This window comes from Phoca vitulina, unplaced genomic scaffold (assembly GCF_004348235.1).
Source record: "Phoca vitulina isolate PV1807 unplaced genomic scaffold, GSC_HSeal_1.0 scaffold33, whole genome shotgun sequence".
Taxonomy (NCBI): Eukaryota; Metazoa; Chordata; class Mammalia; order Carnivora; family Phocidae; genus Phoca; species Phoca vitulina.
Genome location: NW_022589736.1, coordinates 8,367,800 through 8,387,310, shown reverse-complemented (window position 1 = coordinate 8,387,310; position 19,511 = coordinate 8,367,800). Strand labels below are relative to the sequence as shown.

Here is a 19,511-nt window from a genome sequence, read left to right as displayed (position 1 = left end):
CTGATTAAAATGGGTAGAGTACATGAATATCTTTACAAAGAACACATGGCCAAGAGACACGAAAATGTGCTCAACACCCCTAACCATCAAGGATATGCAAATCAAAACCACAAGGAGATATCACCTGACATCTGTCAGAATGGCTAAAATCAAAAAGACAAGAAATAACAAGTGTTGGTGAGGATACGAAGAAGAGAGTACCCTCACGCATTGTTGGTGCATATAGCCACTATGGAAAACAGTATGAAGGTTTCTAAAATAATTAAAAATATAAATACCATATCACCCAGATTACCACTTCTAGTATGTACCCAAAGAAAACAAAAACACTAATTTGAAAAGTTATATGCACCCAAAAGTTTATTGCAGCATTTTTTACAGTAGCCAAGCTATCAAAGCAACATGAGTGTCCATCAATAGATAAATAAATGAAAAAGATGTGGTATAAATATACAATGGAATATTACTCAGCCATATAAAAGAATAAAATCTTGCCCTTCACAACAGTGTGAATGGATCCAGAGGGTATTATGCTAAGTGAAATGAGTCAGACATAAAAAGACAAATACCATATGAATTCACTTATATGTTGAATCTAAAAAAAAAACAGATTCATAAACACTAACAGATTCTTAAATACAGAGAACAAACTGCTGGTTGCCAGAGGATAGGGCAGTGGGGGGGGGGGGATAGGTGAAATAAATGGAGATTGAGAGGTATAAAAGTAAATAAATCACCGGGATTAAAAAAATTACAGCATGGGGAATATAGTCAACAGTCTTGTGAAAGTGTTGTATGGTGACAGATCATGACTACACTTGTGGTGAGCACAGCATAAGGTATATAATTGTTGAATCACTATGTTGTACACCTGAAAAATATAATATTGTATGTCAACTATACCTCAAGAAAAGAAAGGTTAAATGATGCTCCACACTGAGTGTTGAAGGCAGCAAACTGTGTATAATACAACGCAGAAGCATTCCATCAGAGATGGTCAATATTGAGATGCTTACAGGGTAGGCTGAAAATTCACTTTGAGAAACCTCTCCATTCCCAGAGGGCACAGTCACAGGAGAGTTGCCCTATTTAGAGTCACAGAACAGAGTCTCAGAGGAAGTTTGCAAGTCATTCTTCTTAAGCAATCTCTTTGGCAACCTTTGGATATATGGTGGATTTTTTTGGTCTATCTACAAAATAATATATTAAAAAGCTGTTTTATATAATTTCTTTATCTCCAGGAAATTGAAAAAAATACCCATCAGAACATTGAAAACCCTTACCAGAATCTATGGGTTGTTTTTTTTTTTTCCTCTTTAAATCTGTAATGCCCGCAATATACATAAAATATACCTGCACTGGGGCCCTCAGTAGCTTGTGTAGGATGGATGGATGGGAAGGAGGGAGAAAAAAATAAGACTGGAAAGAGAGAGAGGTCCTAGAGCTCAAAGGAACCTCTTGAGAGAAAATCCCACATGCCCCAGTGCAGTCCACAGCACAATGCTTTTCTCTAGCATTTCATCATATATATTGACACTCAGAACAAAAAGACCCATAGTCCTTAATTGTCTTTAATATCACAAACTGTACCCAGTTGAGGGCCCTTCCTATGTCCATGTATGAGAAATGATATTTTCTATGGCTTTTTATGCACCAATAAGAGAGAATACTAGGTTTATTTAGTATCATATTCACTGAAGTTATAGAGAATGTTTGAAAGACACCATCAAATAATTAAAGCTAAGGAAAGGTCATTTAGCAAGTACACAAGAATGAGACTGGCTTGCATTAAAAACCATTCAACTCCCCATGTGTAACTTTACTGACCTAAACTGTCCATTTGGCAACTGAATTATGGGGATTCTATTAATTTCCTTCTTCTGACCACATGGGTTTATGATTTCTGGGTTTGTTCACAAAAGAGGTATATTAGTTTTGAAGTGTTGCTATAGAATTACCACAAACTTGATGGCTTAAACCAACAGAAGTTTATTCCTTCACAGTTCTGGAGTCCAGAGGTCCAAAATCAAGCTGATGGCAGGGCCATCCTATTTCCCAAGGCTCTCGAGGAGAATGCTTCCTTGCCCCTTCTGGGATCTGGTGGCTCAGGAGCTCCTTGGCTTTTAGGTGGCATCCTTCCTGTCCGCCTCTGTCTCCCCACAGCGTTCTTGTCTCCCTGCACCTCTTCTGTCTTCCCTGTATATCTCTTAGGAGGATACTTGGCCACCTGGATAATCCAAGATGATCTCATTCCAAGATCCTTAACTTAATTACATCTGCAAAGACCGTTTTCCCAAAGAAGGTCTCATTCACAAGGTTCTAGGGGTTAGGATATGAACTTATCTTTTGGGGGCCACCATTCAACCCACTACAGCTGGTGATGTAGACGGACCAACCCCAGAGTGTGCAGCCCTTCATTAAACATTGCAATGCACAAAAAAGCTACTCAAGTATCAATCCCTGGATACCTAATGAAGTTCACTTCCTGGGTTTTTATTTTATATCTTTTGGAGATAAAGTGTAAGTACATGAAAAGACAATCTAAAAAAAAAAAAAAAAAAAAAAAAAGTCCAAGTGAATAAGATTCTAGTTAAAAGTATCAACAGGAAGAAAAATGGTGTCCTCAGAACTAGGGGAGGGTTTGCCAAAAAAAAATTCCTATCAGAAAGGGGAGATATATATATATTTTTTTAGAGGAGGAGAGCCTTTGCAAATGGAAGAAGTGATTCCAGAAAAGGCACAGAAACAGAAGCAGGTCAAGCAAGGAACATGACACAAATGGGTCCCAGTTTTATTGGAAAGGCTGAGGCTAAGCAGTCCCAAGAATTGAGGCTGAGAGAAGTAGAGAAGCAGGTGCCAACATCATCCTTTACCATTTGCTGGTGTTATAAAAGTAGTGACATCTTAAAAGATGTCTCAGCCATGGTTTGGGTTAAATGTAAAAATGAGAAGCTGGAAAATATGCAGACACAGTAAGATAAGAATCTAGAATCTCCGAAATACTAGAACTGAAAGGCACCTTAAAATAATATCTTATCAGTGATAGCACTGGCCCAACCCCTGTATTTGAAGCCATTTACAAATGCTTTGTGTTTGGATGGATCACCTCCTTCAATGCTCACAAAGATCCTGTGGGATAAGCAAGGCAGGTATCATTGTACCCATTTTCCAGATAAGTCACTGGAGTCTTAGAGGGGATGTAGAGCTGAGCTGGTGTTCTGTAAGGGATATGTGAGGAGTAAATAGCTGATGGACCTGTGAACACGCTGATCTTTGGGTACTGTGGCATTTCCAGTTAGCCCTCCTCTGCCCTCATTCCTTACCCTCATGGAGGTCTGGCTCTGCATGGTAGACTTCTGGATCTTTCCCATTCTAACTTAATCTCTCAAAACATCAGTGACCTTTTCTCTCCCAACCCCTAACACCTGGTTCACGTTAGAGGGTGGAATGAAAATCAAACATGATGCTCGTTTTCCTAGCCTGAGGTCCAAAGAATATTTATTTTTAGGATTGATTAAAATGCACCCTTGTAATCACAGAAGACTGGATCTTAGCAAGTTCAGTTCAGTGAGAAAGACTACATAAGTTTGGTTTAGAGGATATAGAAGAGAAGGCCTGGGTTTGCATCCTAGCCCACTGACTGTATGGTCTGGGATAAACTCTACAACACTTAAGAGTCTTTCTTTCAATCAGAAAAATGTGAATAAAAATAATAATTCCAGATCAAAGGGCTGTTGGGAGAATCAAATGATGAAATGAGAGCAAGAAAATCCAAGAGGAATATTAGATACAATGTTCATTATCCTCAGGATCTACGGATAGCACTGCAGCTTGATATCTGGCTCTCTAGTGATGACCCCCAAACCATCCTTCAGCCAAATTTCCAGGAACATGTGTACACGGCTATAAGTGATGTGAATATGTTCTGTATAGCAGAAACCCAAAATGATACTAATATTGTGTAGAGTGCAGATTAGAAAATGAACCTCCAATTTTAGCATGAGGAGTAAAATATGAGCTGTACTTGGATTTATTGGAATTCATAAATCACAATGAAAGTGTACTTAATTAAAATTAAGGAATAGGAAGGCAGAAGACCTAAGGAAAGACAGCCATATTGGACAGCCATATTAGTGAAAGTGTGACAGCATTTGAGTTAGGATGAGAGAGAAACAGAACCAATACAGATATGAACGTGAGATACATATTCACACGTCCTGGAGATTCCCCAGGCACCCAGCCAGACAGGAACAGTCTGTGATGCCCTGGTTTATGGAGATTATGGACCAAGCTGGCTCAGATGGAAGATGTCAACTCTAGGGACATCTGCTAATAGGGTCACTCCACCTAAACACAGTTGCATTCCATGCTCACTCTCTCTAATATACCCTAGGAGAAGGTAGAGAAGGCAATGGAAGGGAACAGTTACTCAGGACTTCATTGCAACTCATAATTGCTGGTGGTGAGCCAATCCCTGGTGGGTGACAGTTCATTCAGCAAAAATTTATTGAATGCTCCATACATTCTACCGTCCTGTCAGAGCTGTCACAGTAGAGCAAACAGCAAACAATACACATTTCCACCCTCATGAAGCTCACCGTTTAATGAGAAGCAAAGCAAGAGTGATGGGAACTTTAGGCTAATATGAATATTGAAGACCACTCAAACTTTTGCTTAAGTGAAGTATCAGCCTCCTTGAGAAACTGAAATTGAAAACACAGAACCGTCAGAAACCCAAGTAGCTTCTCTCTCATCACTGTCTCTCTTTGGGTTTACACAGGCTCTGTCTCTCTTCTTGACCTAGCCACTTCATTTTTCTCCTCTCACGAACTGGACTTCTGTTCCTCTAAGGCCATGCTAGAGGACATCCATCAGCAGTCCTAAGTACCAGACACCTAACCAATACAGATTAGTGCTGCCTTCTCACAGCCCCAATATCCCCAAAGAGAAAACCTGAGTGATCCAGGGGAGTCCAGTCACCTAAGGTGGAGGAAACAGGGCTACTTGCGGGGCCCTTTGGGAGCAGAATCTTTGAGAAGGGAATGCCAAGCGAATTGTCTACGAGGAGGTACAGAAAAGAGTAAACCAACAGTTGTTCCTATTTTCTCCCTAGTCACCTTTGCTAATAAGGAAGACCATGGTAGCCACCACCAGCCACACATTCTAAACTTAGGTTTCAGGAAGTTCAGAAATCCAAGGGCAGAAGATGTAAAGGAAAAGAAACCTAGATGTTCTATAACAAACTAGAATTCATAAGCTGCTATCAATTAAAAAAAAGTTTAAAGCAAGTGATGTCAAGTGTAGCACTTGGGTGATCTTTAAAACATCAATTTCACGGGTACAGAGTGAGAAGCTGCCATAATGGAAAGACACCTGGAGGTTTTAGTTTACGGTAGGCTCACTGTTAACTGCTACTGTGACCGAGTGTCAGGACCTAGCAGGGCAACCGCTAGGCTGCAGCAGGGAAGGTGAAGGGGGTCAGGACAGAAGCTAGCAATGCCACCATCATTGACACAATGCGATTATACATTTGGAGGATACTGGTTCCAGTCTCAGCCCAAATTTTAAGAAGGAAATTGATAAATTCAAGCTATTTGGAGGACAGGGGCCAGAATGCTGAAGCATCTGAAAATTAGGCCATATGAGGAACAAAATTCTTGACCTCGGTGAAGGAAAGACAAGACAAAACTTGAGGTCACATTCCAAATATTCAGAGTATCATGCATAATAATAGCAATCTAATACAATCACAGGGAGGCATAATTTGATTTATGTTTTTTAAATCTTATCAGTCACATTACCTAAAAAATTGGAATGGGTGCTCTACAAGGATACTGTTTCTCTAAGGAAAGAGGAAGTTATTGACATGGTTTTTGGCATCAGATGGATTCTGGTTCTAGAATTATTCTTAGTTAGGAGCAGCCTTCCTCAATCAGTCATGGAATTAGGTGCAGTATAATTCATCCACAAAGAAACAATACTTGGAAAATCACATAAAGCGAGTATGTTTTTCAGGCTTTTCTTCCCTTGCCATGGAAGAAAGATACTGGGATAAAGAACCTCAGGTCCATGTCTTTCCTATATTATTATATTGAGCTGCACTCCTTGGTCAATCAGAAAAAGGAATCAGAAACCAGTCATTCCCTTAACAAGTCAGTGCTATCTACACCACTATCTTGTACACAAGTAGACATGTAGTATTAAATACCACCCTATGTCAGACATCCCTAGGCACAAACCCCTGGTGGCATTTCATCACTAGCTCACTCCTTACATCCCAGTATTGTTTCTTGAAGGCACCTTAAAACTGAAGGATGCTAACCTGGAGAGAGAACACATTACCCATCTCTCCCCCCATGCAGCCATCCATACATAGCTCTGGAGATGCACCAAGGTCTTCCCTGGGCATGGGGGATACAAAAGTCTGTCAGAGTCAGGCCTGAGAAAGCTGACCTGGGCCAAGAAGGGCCAGGTGAAGTTCCAAACACGAGATGCTAGTCAAGGAGGAAACACCAAGGAGAAGGCAGTGAGCCCAAGAGCAGAGCCATAGATTGAAGAACAGGATTGGAAGGGAAGAGGAGGACCAGCAAAGCATGCATGCACTCATGACGCTCTCAGGCTGTGATGGGACAAGTGACACCCCCTCATGCGGCAATTCTATTTTAGCAAAAAATGTATTAAGGTGAGATTTTGCTTTGCTTTTGTGTTTCAGAGACCTGAAGCTAGATAATATCCTGTTAGACAAAGATGGACATATCAAAATAGCGGACTTTGGAATGTGCAAGGAGAACATGTTAGGAGATGCCAAGACAAACACTTTCTGCGGCACCCCTGACTATATCGCCCCGGAGGTAAGGGTGTGCCGCCCAAAGGGTGTGCATGGGCGCTTGCCCAACTCCACATGTCCCGGGCACCACTGTTCCTTCCTCCCCTGAAAAGAAAAAAAATCAAAAGATTTTAATAGTTTGTTTCAGGATCTGTATTTGTGTTTCTGAGTAGTTCATAAATGCGGCTACACACGGGGGTTGTGTTGTTATTTAATGGGGGGTGATGCTCAAGCTGACTAGGTAGTCTCTCTAAGTCTTGAATGGCTCAGCATGTCCTCCTCAGTCATGGCTCCTCCCCACCACAGCCTTAAACTGCATTCACTCCACTCAGATCAACCAGAGGAAACAACGGTGAAGAACCAGGTGGTCACTGAACAGGCTCATAAGTATCCACCTGAATAAGTCCAGTGGTTTCATCTTGGGACCAAGATCCTCAAAATGAATCCCTGTGATTTGACCTGCTGCTGCCCTAATCCAGACCCTGAGCATCTCTTGTCTGGACCTTGGGGACACCCTCTGGCTTTTCTCTCCATCACCATCCAACTGCCAGGGTACCCTCTTTACATATTTTCAAACTTCTCTAAAAGATGCTCCCTTAACATTAAAAAGCATCCCCAGTATATTTTATATGAATCTCATATTATTGCCAACTAATATGGTCTGTGTGTTATAAAACATGCACATAGAATATAATCAGGTTGAACTAAAAATGAAATATACAATTATTTTTTAAAAATTTTTTAAGCTTTCACTTTTGTTTTTAAATTTTATTTTATTATGTTATGTTAATCACCATACATTACATCATCAGTTTTTCACTTTTTAAGTAATCTCTATACCCAATGTGGGGCTCAAACTCACAACTCTGACATTAAAAGTCACATGCTCTAACAACTGAGCCAGCCAGGCAACCCAATATACAATTATTTTAAGTAACTAAATTTTATTCTGTTTATTAATGGTACATTTATGCTTCATTAAAATAATGGCATTAAATAACTTCTTAAAATTTTGGTTTAACATTTTAGGACTCTGAGATTCAAAGGTCTGATCAGTTTAATTCTTGGTTTCGTTGGCTAGCATACCTGGAAAAGATAGATAGCTCATACTATGGACTCTGAGAAACAAACAGGGTTCTAGAGGGGAGGGGGGTGGGGGGGATGGGTTAGACTGGTGATGGGTATTAAAGAGGGCACGTATTGAATGGAGCACTGGGTGTTGTACACAAACAGTGAATCATGGAACACTACATCAAAAACTAATGATGTAATGTATGGTGATTAACATAATAAAATTAAATTAAAAAAAGATAGCTCATGAAGGCACAGTATCACTTAGACTTTACAGTATGTATGGTAGGCAGGGTTCCTCATTGACAGTAGTGGTTGTAATTCAAATAATTCAAAACAATGTCTTTGATATATCTGGCTTTTTTAGCTAACTTCTTGTCATAATGAATGGCACTGTTTTTCACCTCCTTATAATGTGGGTGACCAAAAGCTTGTACTGAGAGTACGAGAGACCTCTCTGCTGCCATTTTCTTACATTCTGCATGTTTGTAATCTTTAGCATTATCTTCAAGCCTCTTTGCAGACAACTTTGTAAGGATTTGCCATTTTGTGAAAATGAGTTCTGTTAATAGAGAACCCAGCAATCCACATAATTGGGCACACAACATAAATGGCCTACCTTGGGATAATAAGTAATAACAATGATGGTAACACACCTTACAACATGCTGAAAGCAAATGCACAAATGTAGCCGCCACACTCCCTCTGATAGAGGTATTCCTGTTCTTCTCTCAGGAGGCCTCGGTTACTATAAGTTCCAAACAAGGGCACCAGGGTCATTCTTAATTTTTTAAAAAATTAACATAAATGCAAGTTCTAATATTTTCTTCCCCCATCTCACTGTTCCATCTGTTGACCCCTGGACCCATTCGGAAGGCCACTGTTCCACCAAGACACCAGATATGCACTTCTAATGCACAAGCCTGTCACTCCACTGTTTTAAAATCTTCAAGACATCCCCATTATCAACTGGGCACAAGCCAAAATCCTGAAAATAGGTCCTTAATAATATGTCCCTGGACTTGCATCTTGCATTCATCTCTCCTATTCCTTAACCATATACTCTGAGGCCTTGGTCTGTGGTTATCCCCAGGATGACCCCCAAAGTCATCTTCTCCCTAAAGATGCTTCTGGTTTCCTGAAATAATTGTTTCTCCCTGTGTTCTACCACAGCACATGTGTAATCCAAGTTATCAGTAAACCATTTCTCACAGTTAGAGCCCATGATTTATCTATCTTAATGTCTCCACCCCTCAGCTTGGAGTACCCATCAACCTTCTAAATAAATGACCACACAGCATACACCCTCAACGTCGGTCTGTGAACGTATGCTAGATTTCCCCACCACTGGCCCTTTTTTATACGATAAATCTCACTAGCCTCTTCCTTCTCTACCCATGAAGATACTACCCATTTTTCAACGCTCCACTCACATGTATCTACTTTGTAAAGTTTGTTCTTTATCTGACTCACTGACCAATTGTCCCCTCCTCAAAAAAAAAAAAAAAAAAGCCATGCTCTTCTGCCTCTGAACCTTAATAAAAATTTAACTTTCCCTTCTTGTGGCTCTAAGTATATGCTGCCTAGTACTGTTTTTGTGTGTATTCAGTTATCTCCGGGGAAGGGCCCCTGTGGCAAACAAAAAGTTGGCTAGGCCAGGCACAGCATTAAAAACACACAGAATCACAGAGCAGGTGGGACAAGGGCCATGAAGCCCACCTGGCAGACACTGGTATCTCCGGACAGGAAAACCCAAATTACAGAAATAAATGCATTTCAGAGCAACATCAGGAATGATGCACAAAAAAAAAAAAACAAAAAAAACAAAAAACAACAAACAAACAAAAAACCACCAGACTGCCCTCCCTAAAGCTGGGGAGTATCCCCAGTCCATGTCTCCTGAGAGGTAAAACTCTATGGCTCTCTGCGTCTTCCAGTTACAGGACTGAGGGTCGAACATAGAATTGGGGGTCCAAGCTCGTTTTGACAAAGACTAGGGAAAGAACACGGAAACACCCTCTCTTTATACTAGCCACTTAGTAAATCCATGTGGGATTCCAATGCCCAGAAGCAGCCCCCTGGAGAGAGCAGGGGTCACCTGGAGACCAAAACTAGAGAGGCTCTGGGCGGTCACTTTGTAAACTCTGACAGCACATCAATGCAGACGGATACAGATGTAACTTATATAGATGTTGTAACTCACTAGCTCCACCAGGCACATGGAATTTGCAGATTGCTCTCACTGTTGGAGAGAAAGGGAGACTCTGACCTCAAGTGGCAACGTCGTTACTATCTGAATTATTTGAGTAAAGTTGGGGGAGGAAACTGGACAAAAGATGATGAGGCCATAAGAAGGCAGCAGTGGCTGAGACAGAAACAGAAAAAAGGACCACTCTCAAGCCACTGTTTCTCCACCAGTTTCTTTAAAAATAAAGACAGTGTGAACATGGCCTTGTTAGTTTGAGGTTTAATCCAGGAGACATTAAATATGAAAAGAACAGGGCGCCTGGGTGGCTCAGTTGGTTAAGCGACCGCCTTCGGCTCAGGTCATGATCCTGGAGTCCCGGGATCGAGTCCCGCATCGGACTCCCTGCTCGGCGGGGAGTCTGCTTCTCCCTCTGACCCTCCCCCTTCTCATGCTCTCTCTCAAATAAATAAATAAAATCTTTAAAAAAAAAAAAAATATGAAAAGAACATTATGTGGTAACCACCCCCCAACAAAGACCAGCGTTCAGAATATCGCTTCAACTAACTAGGACATCTTAAATAAAATAGGTAACCTCCTGAAGTTCAGTCACCATTTGTTAAATAGAGATCACAGGACCTACCTCAGGAGTTCTTATTTAAAAAAAAAAAAAAAAAAACGTGGCAAACACCTAACTCAGGTCAGCATACTTCTGTTCTGGCAGGGTGATCTGCATTGTGCTTCTTCCTCCTGACTTAAGACAAATTCTTTAACATCACCGAGCTTAATTTCCACCACAGCTGTCTCCTGTCCTCCAAATTCCTTTTCATCTGTCCTTCCCGATGAAGTTGTTTACAAAGACGGGATGATGCTCAGAGCAGTTTCTGGTTGCTTTGGGCTCCCCCTCGTGACACGACCTGGGAATTGCATGTGAAGCAGCCCTGCCCCACCCCTCCCAATTTAGGCAAATGCACCTGAACAAAGATTGTGTGCCTGTGCTCACACATGCACCCTTGTTTTCTTTATCGTTCTCCCTGGATCTACTTTTAAACTTTGCCTTAAGGAATACTCTATCTTCTCTAAACTTGAACGTTAACTTTAGTATTTAAAAATCGAGTTAAGGATAGTGGCTAGCATTTCTATGCTGGAAGTCAGTGGCAGATTGCAAAAATCCGTCAGCAACTTGATCTTTATTTTCACAAATGGGTACCAGTTGATCAAGATAGGTATTTATCCTAGAGCATAGAGTCATTTCCATAGGACACAGCACTCTGCCTTCCCTACTTTTCACTGGGTCCTCACAACAACCCAGTAATAAGTCAGCCAGATGTTATCACTTCTCACAAATGAGGCACAGAGGGGGTGAAGGAGTTGGCCCCAAACTACACAAGAAGGGACTGAGCCAGAGGAAGAACGCACAACATTTTGCATGGCCATCTCAGTTTCGTTGAGTTTATCAGCTCTTGCATTGGAGACACTTCCACCATATCCCAGAGCCTCACTCCAGATGGATCTCATTCCCCAGGGACAGGCCTGGGGGGGGGGGGGGGGGGGGGGGGGGGGAGCAGTCAGTGCACCTTGTTCTGCTGCACCAAAAGGTTCACCACCATCAAGACACGGAATGTCTAGAATACAGCATCACTTTTCTTTCCTAAAGCCACCAGTGCTATAATTCTACCATTCATTCCCAGGGCCCACTTAAGAAGAAAGTCCATTTCCAATGAGGAACTCCAAGATGACCTCCGTGTGTTTACGTGAATGTGCTCAGATGGGTGGGCACTGCGCTGGGCTTTAAATTGCAGGGTGGAAAGGACAGCCATCCCAAGAGGGTCCCAGTCTCACTTTTTAATTTTGTGCTTCAATACTATTATCGCTTCTCCATTTTGGGTAATAAAGCAGCTTGTCCCCAGCCCATCCTGGGAGCGGCAGTCACGAAAGACAAGGATTTTCTCCTCTTCTTCATTTAAGTGGAATCATACAGTATTTGTCTTCTTGAGTCTGGCTTATTTCACTTAGCACAATGTCCCCGAGGTTTATCCAGGGGGTATCATGTGTCAGGATTTCCTTCTGTTTTAAGGCTGAATAAATATTCTATCGTATGTATGGATCACATTGTTTGTCCATTCATCTGCTGACGGACACTACGCACAGTTTTTAGAGAAGGTCGGAGCTTGGTTTGTTAGGATGACAAGCATTGAGCAGAGTCACAGGTATGCTACCTCCCAACATTAAATAAGGAAGCGGCTGAATACAGAATACAGAATACAAAAGCTTTTCTGCCAGGAGAGTGGATTGGTGAAAGGGTAGCAATCTTTTTAAAAGTTAGGTGGGATCCCAGACTTGAAACCCACTTCCCTAAAGGACAGACAAGACCTGGGGTGCCTGGGTGGCTCAATCGTTAAGCGTCTGCCTTCAGCTCAGGTCATGATCCCAGGGTCCTGGGATCAAGCCCCACATCGGGCTCCCTGCTCAGCGGGGAGCCTGCTTCTCCCTCTCCCACTCCCCCTGCTTGTGTTCTCTCTCTCGCTGTGTCTCTCTCTGTCAAATAAATAAAATCTTAAAAAAAAAAGACAGACAAGACCAGTTCTACTCAAAGCACCGTTGTCAAGCTGCACACCACTCTCAGCAGATTTCTGGATCTGAAATCTGTTATCCTAGTCTCTTTTGGCATACTCCCTAAATCAGACTTTTTTGGGGGGGGGAGAGTGTTCAAGTGGGGTGGTGGGGGAGGGGCAGAGGAAGAGAGAGAATCCCAAGCAGTCTCCTTGCCCAGTGCAACATGGGCTCAATCTCATAACCCTGAGATCATGACCTGAGCCAAAAATCACGAGTCAGACGCTTAACCAACTGAGCCACCTAGGTGCCCCACTGAATCTGACTCTAATGGTGACCATAGATGGGACTCGTTAGTTATACAACTGTGGCTTTAAGGAATGTATTTGATCAGATGACTTCTTTAGACCTACTGAAAGTTTATGCGAAGTCTCAGGACAGTAGAAGTCAGTAAAACATGTGGGTTTGGTTTAGCTATTCACAGGAGAGAATAGATACATACCAGCTTCCTGAGGTCCAAGTCTACCACCCAAGTCTTCACATCACAGGTGGGAAAATGAAAGCTAATGGCACAGGTCAGTTGTTATACATAAGGCCAGAGGAGAAGTAAAAATTAAAACCAAAAAATATTTGCTCAATTTGGCACTGCCCACTCATTTCTATTCAATCATCAGCTTCTCAAAAGATATAGTTTTCAGTGTGATCTGTGTTAAAACCACATACTGTCATCACCATCAACTACTTACTGAGCGGTATTGAAAAGTTCAAGCAGGGTTTTCACTCATCCACCTCATGTTTATTAATTACATCTCTGCCTCTCGGTCACACAGATCTTGCTGGGTCAGAAATACAACCATTCTGTTGACTGGTGGTCCTTTGGCGTTCTCCTCTATGAGATGTTAATTGGTCAGTCACCTTTCCATGGGCAAGATGAAGAAGAGCTTTTCCACTCCATCCGTATGGACAATCCCTTTTACCCTCGATGGCTTGAGAAGGAGGCAAAGGACCTTCTAGTGAAGGTAAGAAATGAAGTCAAGGAGACTCCATAGATTTAGTATTAAGTATTCTGATTGGTACTCCCATTCATTTCTAGGTTCCGATGTATATATGGTAAAAAATAGTCATCTCGAACTGGATTTAAATGGATGCTCACCATCTGTTTCAACTGAGGCACCAATAGGATGGACATTAGATACCAATTCCATGACGTTCCATCTCACTGAGACCCCCCCACTGTTCACTGCCTGCTGAATGAGCCTTTCAGGCAGTATTTAAAATGATGCAGACCAGCTCTCCTGCCACATTCCCTTCCTGTGTCCACTGGAAATATTGATGCATTTTCCCCCTATAGCTCAGAGTTCAGACTGTCACTACCTCTGCAGCAATCTCTAGAATTCACCATCAAAGCAGGAGTCAGACCCCTGATCATGATAGCCCAGAATCAATGCAGAACTGGTAATGCCATGGAGGCAAACTGGGCTCTGAGAATCGCTTGCCGTGAACCGGGAGCTCCTAGGCCAAACCAATGAAGAGCTATAAGAAACACCTGAGAGCCATCATTAAAGATTTGGATTTTAGAGTCCCAGTTTACCTTTGTAGAGGATACAGAATACAGTGTTTGAGTACAAAAAAAAAAAACAACAAAAATAAATCACGGTACTACAACATGCTATCACATATAACAACCACCTGCCCTCAGTGAGCTGTCCAGAAACTATTTGGACAAGGAGATGTACTGGTGTGATTAAGAAGCTAACAAATCTAAAAGAAGTGGACCAAGAATACAGGTGTTTTAAATTCTAGCATCTCTTATCTCAGCTGGCTTTTAAAAACATCATTTAGGGAAATAATTTCCAGCCTTGGTGTCTTTATATTGAAAAAGGAGAATAGGGTAAGACCTTTCAACATTAGAACCTATCAGTGGGGGCGCCTGGGTGGCTCAGTCGTTAAGCGTCTGCCTTCGGCTCAGGTCATGATCCTGGGGTCCTGGGATCGAGCCCCGCATCAGGCTCTCTGCTCAGCAGGAAGCCTGCTTCTCCCTCTCCCACTCCCCCTGCCTTGTGTTCCTTCTCTCACTGTGTCTCTCTATCAAATAAATAAAATCTTAAAAAAAAAAAAAGAACCTATCAGTGGATTTAAAATCTAAACTAAAAAAAGATGACCAGGCCCATCTTTTTTCACTAGTCTGCTTTTTTCTCATGAACTACTTGGACTTAAATGTAAAGGGCATCAGCTTCTCCTGCTCTCATATACAACTGAAAACTTGTCCAGAGTCTTTGAAATGTTGAGGCAACTCTAGAGCTCTCCCCCAGGAATCAAGATATTGAATCTAAAGTGCTGACAAAGCCTTCCCAGGACACCTAGCCCAAGGCTGATGGCATTTGAAATCTGAGCCAGTTCAATGCATCTTTCCATTTCTGTTATCCAAACAAGCTATAAACCCAGGAAACTCTCGGAACGACCAATTAAATACACTTTTAATGACTGAACAACACACATATAAAATGAAAGCTGATTTCCAAAATTAACCAATTAAAAAGACTATAGTAAAAATGAAGTTAGGATTGGAATGGAAGCAATTTTGCTTTATATAAAGGCAAGTTCAAACATTCTTAGAGTCGCTGCTTTTCTTTTACACATGACTTCGGGTGAGGCATGGTTGGTGCCAGCTGCTGTAACAAAATATCACTGACTGAGGGACTCACACATTTACTTAGAGTTCTGGAGGCTGGAAGTCCAAGAGCAAGGTCAGCAGGGTTGGTTTCTGGTGAAGGCTCTCTTCCTGGTTTGCAGGCAGGCATCGTCTTGCCTTGTCCTCACATAGCCAGTGAAGAGCTCTCTGCTGTTTCCTCTTAACTAATTCTATTGGACCAGGTTCCTGCCCATATGACCTCATTTAGCCTTAATTGCTCCAATCCTCCAGGTACACTCACATCGGGGGTTAGGGTTTCAACGTACAAATGTTGACAGGACACTGAGAAAGCCTGATCCAACAAAACCCACCAGGAGGAGGAAATAAGGAAACAGTTTGGGGGGCTGCCTAGAGGCGATCCACATTCACCTGTTGATGTTCCATAAAACTCAACAGCTGTGCTTCCCAAACCTAGCTCCGCCTCGGGATCTGGGAGAGCTCCTGCCAAGGAGTGAGGGTGAAGGAGTAACGAGGCCAGGTGGAGTTAATCAGAAATAAATGTTGGGAGGGATGGTTTCAAAGGACAGAAAGACTGAGTAGGAAGAAAGGATCGCTTCCAGTTGGAGGGGGAAAGATGAGGAGTTATGTGTATGGAATATTACTCAGCAGTAAAAAGAAATGAACTATTACTGATATACAAAACAACTTGGATGGACCGCAAGGGCATTAGGCTGAGTGACCAAAAAAAAAAGCCAGCCTCAAAAGGTCACATTCTGTGAGTCCACTTGTGTAACATTCTGGAAAGGACATTGTGGAGACAGAAATCAGATTAGTGGCAGTGGGGGTTAGGGAGTATGACTGTAAAGGGGTATCCCAAGGGACAGCTTTGTGCTGACAGGACAGTACTGGGTCTTAATGTGTCATGGTAGTTACCCAGATCTACACGTGGAATAAAATGACAGAGAACTAGACATACACATTGTATTAATGCCGGTCTCCTGGTTTGGGTATCACACTGTAATTACATATGATATAAGCATTAGGGGAAGCTGCATGAAGGGTAGACAGGACACCTTTAGTAGCTTTTTTTAAATATTTATTTATTGACAGGGAGAGGGAGAGCACAAGCAGGGGGAGCGGAAGGCAGAGGGAGAGGGACAAACAGACTCCCCACTGAGCAGGGAGCCCAATGCGGGACTCGATCCCAGGACCCTAGGATGATGACCTGAGCCAAAGGCAGATGCTTAACCGACTGAGCGACCCAGGCGTCCCCACCTGTACTAGCTTTTAACATCCTGTGAATCTATATGTATGGACTGAATGTGCCCACCCCAAATTCTATATTGAAGCCCCAACCCCCAAAGTGATGATTATAGGAGGTGAGGCCTTTGGGACATAATTAGGCATAGATGACATAATGAGGGTGGGGCCACCATAATGACTAGTGCCCTTATACAAAGAAGAAGAGAGAGATTTCTCCCCCTCCAAGTGCACTCACCAAGGAAAGGCCATGTGAGGACACAGCAGGAAGGTGGCCATCTACAAGCCAAGAAGAGGGTCCTCACCAGAAACTGCCCAGGCTGGCACCTTGATCTTGGACTTCCAGCCTCCAGAACTGTGATAAGTAAATGTTTATTGTTTAAGCCACCATGTAGTCTATGGCACTTTGTTACAGCAGGCCAAGTGGACTAAGACACTATATTACTTCAAAATAAAAAGTTTATAAACAAAATAAAATCTAAGGCAAAATGTCAACAAATACCAAGACCAAATCATGCGCAGTTTCAATAGCAGGAAAAAGATTTGCTGTGAGGGTGGAAAATAAATCAGGTTGAACAGAGCAGAAACCAAGACAAGTGAGGATAAAGAATGAGGGAGGGAGGGACTAGTTAGTGAAAGTGATTTTACAACCATGTGGAGGAGATGGGGCTTATTCTTTCCCCTGTGAGTTAGTAAAAATTCCCTGTCCTTGTTCCATGAGGAAGAAAGTCCTCTCCCGTGTTCCAGCCATTGGGCTGATAAAAATTAGTTTCCCTCGTGCAATTTGCTGACAATAAGACTGGCCTCTAGTTTCATCTCTGCTCCCCATTTGCTCTGTAACTTTGATCCAACAGTCCCCCACATCCTTGAGCTCCCTTTTCTGCAAAGATCAAAGGTAGTATCATTTCTGAGAAACTTCCTCTAGGGAATTATATGTATAATGTTGTAAAACCCAGAAGTAATTGGTCCTCTGAAAAAGCAGCATCTGTTATAGCAGCGGCATCCACATCAGACTCTATGCCCTTTAACTGTCGTTGGGCAAGGATGCACGTAGTGTATGAACCAACTACACGGTGGAAGAGGTGGTGCTCCATCACGAATCACAACTGGGACACTGCTGTTCAGTTGACTCTTGCCAAAGAAACACCCCTTTCTCCCTCATGTGTCCATCCAGGATGTCCTGCCCATTTATTTGGAAACTGCTGGGAGATGAGTGATCTCAAACAGAAACACCTCTCCCGTCTATAGAAGGATCTGAGGAGGGAATGAGGAGGGGAAATGACTCCAGGATGCTGTGCGCTGGGGGCCGTTCTCAGCAATCCAGCACTGCGTTCTAGCCCAGACAGTCAAATGAGTTTTAACAAACTCCAGCTGCATCCTGGCCATTCGTGCACAAGGTGTGCTGTTTCCTAGAAATGTAAACCACCCTCTGACAGCTTTTGTGAACAAAAGCCAGTCTTCATTTGTGAACATTGAGTCCCTCGGTGCAGCTTCCGTGGCACAGAGCCGATGGCCTCCCATGAGGTCACCGGTCATCTTCAGGACCTGGAAGGAGGAGGGGTGATTTGTGGCAGGACAGAGAAGACAATAACTTACTCTTGTACAAGACTAGCAAGAAATTTGCGTCTCAAAGCTGGAGATCACATTATATTCTCATTACACATTTTATCTTTTAAAAGATATATTTTTTAATTTTACAGGTACATAGAACAGGCTCAGAAAGCTTTGTCATGATGCCCTAGGATCAAATGCCACATGGTCCTGGGAACATCTAATGGAAAACAGCATGGTGCACATGCAGCCTAGGGCAGTTGCTTCTAATTTAATTCACTGAAGTCTTTAATTATAACAACATGAGCTAGTTTTTGGCCCATTCTTGAGGCACTCACATCTTCCCTCTCGTCTTGTTTCATCAAAATGTGCTTAAGAAGTAGAGGTCTCCCATCCAAGTACTAACCAGGCCCGACCCTACTTAGCTTCCAAGAAGTAGAGGTCAATAGGGTATTATGATCATTTCAAGGGAAGAGATATGGGGTCAGTCACTCATTCCCTCTGCTTCTAAAAAATCCATCTGCTTTTCCATCTGTTGACTTACACTGGTGTCTGAGTCTACAGAAAAAAAAGGTTTCACTGTGAAGTTGGTGCCTTTTCTATATGCTGTTCTATATGCTAAAAACAAGAAGCTAACAAAGTGAGGACTGAAGACATAGGATCTGCAAGTAATAAAGTGGGACCACTCGCTTACTTATTCAACAAACATTTATTGAGCATCTACTTTGTGTGTGGCACTGTGTGAGGTTGGAAGAAGGAGAAATATAAATGGTGTCTGCCCTCCGAGCTTACACTCTAGTAAAAAAAAAATACTCTTAAAAAATATTTATATATAGTGATACTTTAGCTAATGAAGGGAAGATGTTCAGATGCTCTGTGGAACCCAGAGGAGAGACTGTTCACCACCAGAATCAAGAAGGGGCTGGTTATACTACTGGGTATTTACCCCAAAGATACAAATGTAGGGATCTGAAGGGGTACATGCACCCCAATGTTTATAGCAGCAATGTCCACAATAGCCAAACTGTGGAAAGAGCCAAGATGTCCATCGACAGATGAATGGATAAAGAAGATGTATATATATACAATGGAATATTATGCAGCCATCAAAAGGAATGAGATCTTGCCATTTGCAACGACGTGGATAGAACTGGAGGGTGTTATGCTGAGCGAAATAAGTCAATCAGAGAAAGACATGTATCATATGACCTCACTGATATGAGGAATTCTTAATCTCAGGAAACAAACTGAGGGCTGCTGGAGTGGGGGTTGGGGTGGGAGGGATGGGGTGGCTGGGTGATAGACACTGGGGAGGGTATGTGCTATGGTGAGCACTGTGAATTTTGCAAGACTGTTGAATCACAGACCTGTACCTCTGAAACAAATAATACATTATATGTTAAGAAAAAAAAAAAAGAAGAAGATAACAGGAG

At 42.4% G+C, this 19,511-nt stretch overlaps 1 protein-coding gene across 1 annotated transcript in view; it reads left to right on the top strand.

Moving 5' to 3' along the window:
• Nucleotides 1–19,511, top strand: part of PRKCQ (protein kinase C theta) — a 189,108-nt gene that overhangs the window by 163,837 nt on the left and 5,760 nt on the right. Inside the window, exons 15-16 of the mRNA XM_032425911.1 lie at nucleotides 6,713–6,851; nucleotides 13,466–13,654. Coding sequence (XP_032281802.1) covers nucleotides 6,713–6,851; nucleotides 13,466–13,654 — 328 coding nt within the window. The remainder of the gene's footprint in view (nucleotides 1–6,712; nucleotides 6,852–13,465; nucleotides 13,655–19,511) is intronic.